The 10,285-nt window shown below is 35.8% G+C and overlaps 1 protein-coding gene across 1 annotated transcript; it reads left to right on the plus strand.

Moving 5' to 3' along the window:
- Positions 1–7,747: 7,747 nt before the first annotated feature.
- LOC107954952 (cytochrome b561 and DOMON domain-containing protein At5g35735) lies at positions 7,748–9,693 on the plus strand. The gene is made up of 3 exons (XM_016890647.2): positions 7,748–8,552; positions 8,648–8,902; positions 9,191–9,693. Exons 1-3 carry the CDS (start codon positions 7,938–7,940, stop codon positions 9,488–9,490), a joined length of 1,170 nt encoding a protein of 389 aa, XP_016746136.1. The 5' UTR covers positions 7,748–7,937; the 3' UTR covers positions 9,491–9,693.
- Positions 9,694–10,285: the final 592 nt, after the last annotated feature.

Below are 10,285 nucleotides of genomic sequence, written 5' to 3' on the forward strand. Positions count from 1 at the left end.
TTCGGTAAAAGATGCACCGTCTGTGGCTACGCAATATCTAGGTCAGTTTACTCCACTTATTCTCGTTCAAGTTAATAACCCTATTTTTTTTCACAAGGACCTCCGCACTACAAACCACTACTGCACGTGGTCGATTATTTTGTTCTTGTAGGCATATATCTCAAGGTACCGATGTGCCCTACATACTACATCCTCGTGCTGATGTCGATGCTGAACACCATGTTGGGATAGACACCGACGTATGTATTGCCACTATTGATGTTACCGATACAAATGCCCATGCAGCATTTAATAATGATGTCGATACTCGGTACCTTCCCAACGTACCCAAAATTTATGACACCTTATGATTACACACATAGTGATCCAAACACCGAGTGCATTACTGTTTTATAGGGGCGGCTCATCGTCGCAACCATCGGAGACGGGAGTGGCAAATACACGATGAAAGGCAAGGATGACGCAGTAATCGACCACGAAAGAAGATGATGACGCTACCAATCCTAAAGAAACGATCGCTCAGGGGCTGTGCTAGGTACATATTCAAGCAATGATGACGAGTAGGTGGAAGTCTACAAGCCCGTACCTCCGGATACACCTCCGGTTGTATGCAGAAATCCTCCATGTAGCCGTCGTCCACCGCCCTACGATACATATTCTCCCTGATGACAAATATTGTGATGTAAATATAGATATATTATAAAAAAAACTAAGGTTATTCATTCAAACAATATATTTGTCTTTATTACTATTTATCATGAGTTATGCATAAGTTAAAAATAAATAACAAATTTAACTAATGGGAATATGCGAAGCACGTTAATGAATATGAAATTTTGTAGAAATTAATGTTATTGATGCTAAGGCCCCAACATATCCTTGTGTAGAGAACATGTTGGCTTCATATGTCTTAGGTTTCTACAATACCCGCATTGACCATCTCTCTCTCGAATATCCATATTATTCCTTATCAGGTGGAATTTGGGGACCTTTCGGGATGCGATGCAGGTCCTTGTTTGGCACCAACTCGAATGGTTCGCTGGACTCAGGTGACCACATACTCTCATCTGGGATAAGTGGGAATTGAGGACTCCGTACTGTGAATGCATTGTAGCTGGTAGACATTATTAATGTAAGGCGCGTACTCAATCTATATGTGCGCATAAGAACCAAAGTGCTTGGAATCTCCCATAATCACAGGTCCCTTCCATTAAGTTTAAACGATAGGATGCACCTGACATTTCTTGGTCGGGCCTAGCATACTCCATGACTCAAAAATCAATGTTTTAACACAAGTGGCATACTACATATATGGTGTTCGCTTTCACTGTACTTCACTGAATCTCTTTCATCGAGTCATCGCAGAGTGTACCGTCACCCACTATCTGAACAATATATGTCGACTCCATCTGAACAATATATGTCTTTTTGAAAATCGATGTTACTGACAAATGGCGCGTCCCCATCAATACAAAATTGATGCAGTCAACCTAGTTTAGCGTTATGTGCCCATATCGTAGACCCCGTCATACGACTACACCCACTTTTTAAACGGCATATTCAATATATACATCACACTGTAGGTGTTAATGGTGCTTAAGTTGTTCAACATTTGATGGAATCGATGTTAAACGAACTCATAATCTATCGAGAAATAGCTACCGGTTAGTGTAATAAGATAAATTGGTATGAATATTCGATATACAGTGAATACATAATTCAAACTACAAACCCATGTCAATGACAAGGTCTCAGTTAGTTGTTGAAGGATATTTTTGGTGGTAGTTGGATCCCACATATCGTATGCAGTACCGATGATGAGTACGATCCTAGAGGGCTCAGTGAGAATCAATTGCCAAGAGTATTCTGAGTCTCCTATCTAATATGAAACATATGTCAGGCTACGGGCAAATGCAGCGGCGCAACCAGCAAGCAACAAACGCTACTGATACCTTACGTATAGTCAGGTACCATCAATTTAGACCATAGGTTTGCAATGCTAAAATGCCTCTCTGCATTGCTCAAAGGTCCAAAAGAACTGGTGGAAAATTTTTTTTCCAATGACCAATTGATCTCTACAGTACCCTGAACACATTTCGATATCGGTTATGAAACCTGATACGTACCGATCCAATACCTGATACCATTGTAATAGATGGTTGTAGGAACCCTTTCCACCCGTGATGCAACTTTTCCATAGCCTTTTGTTTTGCAACCCACACTTTATAGTACATTGGAGTGTAATAGTATAGGCTACGTATGTCCGCAATCAGCACCGGTATTTGAATCTGGGGACTAACTTTCACTATTGGTAGAATAATGTCAACAATTATGTCTGAGTCTAGCCTCGGATGGTCTTGACTTGCACCCGTCACAACACAAGTATGAGTACCAGAATAATTCTTTATTGTCCATATTTCAGATTTCTTTCGATAAGATGCCATGATTTCCCACTTAAACCTCTTGTCCTTCATTATGCACTACCTTCGAATTTTTTAGAACAGAATTTCGTGACACAATAGTTCACACTGTTCTTGAAGTTGTACTGCTTTAGTGCAACAAGAAAAGCTTTTTTGTTGGGGTATTCCATTACAACCTCCAATACTCCTACATTACGATATGCGTTTGCATGACCAAGTGTTCTGTGCAGAAACCATGAAAATTCTAAACCACCTTCAGTCAATAGGTCGATATTCGTCATGTGGGGTAAAGGTTCATATGCCCTAAATCACACATCTAAATCCAAAGCATTATCCGAGGCATCATCATCAAACTCGCAAGGTTCTAACTCCATTGTAACCGGATCCGGTTTGAAAAATAGTGTCACTTCTGAACCATCTAGACCGCGTTTCGCATCGTTTGCATCCACAGTCCCTTCTTCTTTACTTACATCACCTTCCTCGTCTACGCCTTTATTGTCACTTTCAAGCATGGTATTATAATACCCTCGTCGGCCCCTGTTGAAAAAATTAGGTCATTAGTTCTCATATAACCCATGTGCCAGCCAGAATATTCAACGGGTTGATGATTGGTGTACGTCGGTGATTCCCCGATATAACTACTTCCTCCCTATAGCATCGACCTAAAGCCGAAGTTGAAATTGAATGCATTGATTGAATGTCGAGCCCGAGTGTATAAATTTAAGTTATATTGATACCTCGATTGGTACTAACCCTAAAAGTTTAGATCGACGCCGAACACCGATGAATGTCTACCTATAGATGTTTCGAGAACATCATAGTAACCGCTTTGTATTAGGCTAGAAAAACCCACCACACAACTGAGAACATCATAGTAACCGCTTTGTAGTAGGCTAGAAAACCCATCGCACAATCGTGTAGGACTTTTTATTTCAACTTTGGTACCCCTATTTGTTGTGACAGTAGTCGAAGATGGGTTAGATCCATCAGCATCAGTGAACTTCACGTATAACTTAATAAAACATTTCTGCTTACGATGTGCGATGATATGATCATCTCAAGATATCTCGCTAATCACATTGAATAGCCCATACTTATAAAGGTCAACAGAAGCAAGAAATATACATTGCAACCTCACAATTCTTCCCCAGGTCAATCTGCCAACTTTTCTCCTAATTCTGGTCTATAGTTTACTTATTAGAATGATATTATTGAACACAAATTCTACGGGCTTCGCTCCTACAAACACTACCCCAACCTCTGTATTACAGATTTGACCGTCATAGTATATAACGGATTTATCTTGTCGACTCATTTCAATATTAGTCTCGAATTGGATGAACAAATGCAAAAAAAAAAGAAAGTAAAGAGTTGTCCAAAGGAGTACACTCAAGTCTCACAACACAATGTTATTCTATTTGATATTAACTTGATACGTGTTTATGTTATGAAAATTATGCCTATTGTATAAGAGAATTTTGTACAGAGAAAGAGAATAAATGCTTTGAATTTCGTTTACAAATGCACACATTTGTTGCATATTATATGGAGCAAATAATTTTCAGAATACATTCAGAACTCATATAATTTCATCATGCCTGTGCTCCTCAGAGATTCTGCGTTGCATAACGTACTCTATAGGCATCTGAAAATGTGCTTTCACTATCTAAAGAAAGGGAATTTGTTAGAGGAAAAGCCTATTCCCCGACGTGAAAAGCTTGACACTTTGAATAATTTAGATGCTTTAAACACATTTAGAATATGTTCATCACTCCTGCAGCGTGCTTTCAAGGTTTTTCTTTGTAAACAGACCCTTCTCCGCGGCTATAAAAAGGCTCTTACACACCAATCTTTATCATCCCTTAGTCATATAATTTCTCCCCAATCCTCTCCATTCTCCACTATAAACTATTTCCCGGTCTTAAAAATTTCGGTCACTAAAAATATTTGGTTTACGTTTGAGGTATTCTTGATTCGTCGGTGATGTAATATCGCTCTGATTTTTACGTATTCCACATATCATGCAGAAATTGGATCATTGCCTCTGAAGCCTATCCTAGGGAAGTCGATTATGGGGTGATTTTGCTTTCTACGGTCAATGGTTGAAGTCAACGTGGAGGTCTCAATTGACGACCATTATGCGGTAATGGATCGAGGTATAACAGAAGAGCCAGTTTATAGTCGTTGCGTGACCACGAGTTTAATTTTTTTGAACACTCGAAAATGATGCCCTATAAATACCATACAGAATTTTGATGGCATATTTATACGGAAAAACTCTGAGGCTTCCCGCTAGAATCGATGTAATTTTTTTCTCCATTTTCAGGCAATCGATACCTTTAACCTTCCTTCTTATTTGAAGGTCAACATCATCGTAGACGCAAAAGAATTCTCAGGCGGGGAGTAGCTATTGCGATGCAGTAAAGGTGATGCTCCTTTCGGGGTGACAATGGTTGCCATTATTACACAATCCATTAATAACTATAATAGCTATCGCGCCGACTCGAGTTTGACCTCTACTGTGCCGGAACATTCGCTCTCCACCTGAGAGCCCTCTTGTGTCCACATCGGTATCAGCACTCAGACAAGAATGAAAGATTAAAGATACTAACTACTTGGAAATAGAGAAAAAATTACGTTGATTACACTAGAAGTTCCTAGAGTTTTTCCGCATAATTATGACATCAATATTATGTATGGTATATATAGGGCATTGTCTGCAGATATCCAAAAAGCTTGAACTCCTGTCCGCATAATGATTCTCACCTAGCCCCCGGTTATACTTGAACCTGTGATCGCATCACAACCACTGACTGGGATCTCCACCTAGACTTTGAGCCCTGATCATATCAAGCATTATTACCCCAAAATCGAATTTCCCAACGATGGGTTTCTAAGGTGATGGACTATCCCACCATGACATATGAAATGTATGTGTGCTGATGCGCATTATCACATCCTCAAACTCTCAAACTATCTAAGAACTTCTTCCATTTTAGTCGAAAACGCTGAACACTTTTAAAATACCTTAAACCTAAAAAACCTTAAACCCTAACCCTAAAACACTAAAATCCCTAACCTTAAAAAATAAAAAACCTAACCCTGGAGAGAGAAAGTGAAAACGCGTCCAGCTAGGCGCACTTTCCTGCCATCTGTGCAGAAAACGCACCCAACTAGATGCGTTTTTACTTTCTCTCTCCTGAAAGCGACCTATTTCCCTAATTAAATTTTAAAATGACCTAAAAGCCTAATTAAAAAAAGTTGGCCTATTCACCTTATTTAGCCTAGTTAATCATAAATAAGTAATTTTATGACTAGTAAAATGATACAAATATAATTAATATATTTATAGAATTTTAATTATTTATTACTACAATTATTATTTAACATAATGCAAATTTAACATATATTTTATTATTTAATATAAAGTATATTATTTATTATTTATTTTATGTATATAAAAACTTATGCAGTGTTTTTAATAGTTATTTTCTATTTTTACTTTACCATTACAATTGCATTTGAATTCCAACACACATAAAACAGTTTATTTTAATTTCATTTCTACAATATACAATCTCACCACTACAACAATTTAATCTTATCAATATTATTATTTTTAATCTCACTAGGGTAATATGACTAAAAGAATCTAAAAACTTAATTATTTACAATTGTGTTTTCTTGAATTATTAGAATAAAAAATTATGAGAATGTTTGGTAAAGAAAATTTTGGATTTTTTAGCTGATTTGGGTACAAATGGATGATTGGGTAGTCAAACCCTCTAATTGTAGTGTTTGGTGAATGGAGGTTTGCAAAAGCTTGTTGAACTAAAACCTCCAAAACAAAAAATGCAGGGATGAGTAACTTTTTTTAGTAGTTGATTGGGAATGAGATATGTAGAATGACATATCTAACCATACTTGCTAAAAAATTACTCTCTTTGTCACATGCTCTCAAATCTAATAAGGATGCCAAGATATCAATAGCGTCTATTCTCTCATTTTCACTTCCACCTCCAAAGTCCAAAATAAATCTAAAAAAAAAAAACTCCACTGTGAATCTATAAAAATCAACATTGTCGCGAGAAATTTTTTATCGAGCCCATTCATCCTTGAATATTTATGCACTCTTAATTTATTTTCATTTTACTTGTGGAAAATGATTTCTTATACAACTTTATATTAATTGAAATATGCTACTTGACAAATTTATTCAGAGTGTGACATATTTATCACTAATTTATATACTAGGAACATGACATAATTATCACTAAGAATATAGTTTACAAATTATATTCATACACTATTAATGTTTATCAATTTTCACAAGGTTAATATTTGCAAATAACTTAAGAAATTTGTTTATTTAAAATTTCAAAAATATTCACTAATTAATTTTCATAATGGATATTTTAATTCCTTAGTAATAGTATTTTATCTTAATAATTTTACTCAATAAAGACTAAAGTATTATAAACAAATAAATACTTAACAATAAAATGTATCGTGTCCTTATTTATTATTTTACACATATCAACTTTTAACTATTAATTAAATTTTACCAAATACTTTTGAATAAACAGTCAATAAAATTAATTAGTCAAATCAATTAACAAAATCAATTAATTAAACTAACAATTATAATTATCAATAAACTATAAATTATCAGCCAATTGCTAAAGAGGGCTTATTTATTTATTAAATAAATTTATACTCTTTGAAGCCTTTAATCAAATGTGAACATAGACTTGCAGGCCTTTATTATTATTGAGTTTGGTTGCCAAATGCAGCTTTTGGCGGCCAACAGGCTCTTTTGCCGTCATTAATAATAGGTTTTTTTTAATGTGCATTTCTAAGCTTGTTAATGTGTTTTATTTCGTTTGTAAAAAAATTATTGTTTTATTTCGTTACAATCGTATTTAAATATTTTATATTTATATAATATGTTAATATTTTATACTATATTATTTTATGAAAATATATCAAAAATCTATAATTTATAACAAAAAATATTATATAAACTTTAAAATAATTATATTTTTATATATTTTTTATCTTATTGTACTTTTAAAAAAAAATTCCTTTTACCATTTCGATATTACGTTGTCATCTCTTACCAAACAAAGGTTAAAAAAACAGGTGGTTGAAGAGAGAGAACAAAAAAAACAAGTCCCAATATAGGTACATTTTCTTCCATGCTTCCTCCTTAATTCTAAAAGTCATCTCCATTACCCAAATAAAACACATTTTATAAACCAAAATCAAGACCAAGTATAAGTATACATTAAAGTAAATCAAGAGCTGAATGTAGAATAAGTCAAAAAAATACAAGCTCTTTTTACAGTCTTTTAAAGTACGACTTTTTCCCCTTCTATGCTTAATGCTCTCTACTTTATTACGAAATTGAGTTCTCTCTCTCTATATATATGTATGTTGTTGAGTTCCCCAAGGACTTAAGACAACAATCTGCCTTGAAAAACAAATTTTCTGGATTTCGTTTCACACAGTTTCGACATGGAGATCAAAGCCTGGAACCTTGTCCTGTTCTCGTGCCTGCTGCTTTCTTTATTGGCTTCACCCTCATCTGCCCAGACCTGTGTTAGCCAAACATTTCCCAACAACAAGCAATATGCCAACTGCACCGATCTTAGAGCCTTGAGCAGTTATCTCCATTGGACATATCATCAATCAAATGGAACTGTTGAGCTGGCTTTTCGACACACCGGCACCACCTCGTCACGGTGGTCGGCGTGGGGTATCAATCCTAGTGGACCGAGTATGGTGGGTACCCAGGCTTTGGTTGCCTTTGTCAACTCTAGTGGCGTGACTCAGGCGTTCACAACGTCGATTGATAGCCTATTCCCTACCCTGCAACCCACAGATTTGAGCTTCCAGGTTCCAAGTCTGTCAGCAACGTTCGAGAATGACGAGATGACGATATTTGGTGTTTTGAGAATCCCCGAAAACATGTTGTCAACCAGTCAGGTTTGGCAGGAAGGTCCTGTGAGTAACGACCAATTACAGCCTCATACTACTGATGGAGCCAACCTTCAATCCAGGGGAAGTATCAATTTCCTTACAGGACAATCTGCAGGGGCTTCATCTGATTCAAGGACAAGAAGAAGAAATGTAAGCGGTTCGAATCTTCCCTAGAGCTAGAATTGCCATAAAAAAAAAGGGATTCCTTTCCAGATTTTTAAAGTTGGATTGTTTGAATTATCCAGGTTCATGGAGTATTGAACACTGTGAGCTGGGGAATATTGATGCCGCTGGGAGCCATAACAGCTAGGTACATGAAGGTGTTCAAATCTGCAGACCCGGCATGGTTTTATCTCCACGTTGCTTGCCAATCATCGGCCTATGTTGTTGGTGTGGCAGGGTGGGCGACGGGTATTAAGCTCGGCAGTGACTCTCCTGGAATCACGCACAATCCTCATAGGACCATTGGCATTATCCTCTTCTGCTTCGGAACTCTTCAAGTAATTTCTTCTCGAAAACATATTCATATGCGACGCTAGTATCAGGATTATGCATACCTTAATGAACCTTAACAATTTTTGGAGGCCGAAATTAAATTAAAAATTTTTATGGCAGGGCCCTACTTTGGCCCCTCTAGTGCCATCCTAATGACAGGGAGACTTGTTAAAGTGTGCTTTTAGTCTTTTTCTTCATCTTGCCGTCATGGGGATGGCGTTTCTAAATAGTTGGCTTAAAGACTACTCCAATTTCAAGCTATTAATTACTTTAGATTGTTATATTAATGACAGGTCTTTGCTTTGCTTCTGAGGCCAAACAAGAATCACAAATACAGATTGTATTGGAACATCTACCATCATTCCATTGGTTACAGCGTGATCATCCTCAGCATCGTCAACATTTTCGAGGGTTTCGACATCCTTAACCCTGAAGACAAATGGGAGAGAATTTACATTGGAATCCTCATATTTCTGGGAGCTATGGCCACATTGTTGGAAGCTTTCACTTGGTACGTTGTTATCAGGAGGAAAAGGACTAACAAGCACCCTCTCGCCATGAATGGAGCCAATGGACATGGACAGGGCGTGTAGCAAAATTCAATTTTGGTCAGTCTTAGTCTATTGCACCATGTGTGCTTAGGATGTTTTAGATGTGACCCTCATTTGTTATTTATTACAGCTTTGCTTTTTTTGTTGTCCTAGTGATTGGGTTCTCTTGAGTTATACACTGTTTGCTTTGGTATGTATAGGTGATTGATCTCTTATCTTTTCTGTATTGACTCCATTTTTTTATATATACTAGCGTTCTTTTAATTCTACTATAGTAGATATACATGTTGGGCAGCACATAAGTTGAAGTATGACCCCTTCTAATTGGAACATTAATTAAAATAAATGTTGCGTAGGTGAATTGGCAATTTGCCAAGTGTGTGACAAACAATCAATTTCCAACCACTTACTTTCTTAATTAGTCAAAAGAGACGGCCGTTTAACCTAAGCTTAACTTCATAATGAGACAACATCTAACAGATCATATATTTTAAATTAACTTTATTAATTCAATATTTGTATATTATTATCAAATATCACTTTAAGTTAAAAGTTTTTAAATTATGTCGATTAAGTCTTAATTTGATTGGCATGATATTGTTGCCAATGTAAGAAGATGCGGGTTCAAGTGTGTTGAAGCGCATTATCTTTTTATTTATGAGTTAAAGAGAGTCTATGGATAATTTTAAACATCGTGTTAAAAAAAACAGATATAATCAAAACCTATAATGAAATTGTTAAAAAAAATTTAAATTATTTATTAATTTTTTTAATTATTTTAATTTAAAAGGTTTCCAATTTTTTTATTTAATATAATAAATATTTAAACAAATATAT

The sequence above is a fragment of the Gossypium hirsutum genome, chromosome A07 (assembly GCF_007990345.1).
Source record: "Gossypium hirsutum isolate 1008001.06 chromosome A07, Gossypium_hirsutum_v2.1, whole genome shotgun sequence".
In the NCBI taxonomy this organism is placed as follows: Eukaryota; Viridiplantae; Streptophyta; class Magnoliopsida; order Malvales; family Malvaceae; genus Gossypium; species Gossypium hirsutum.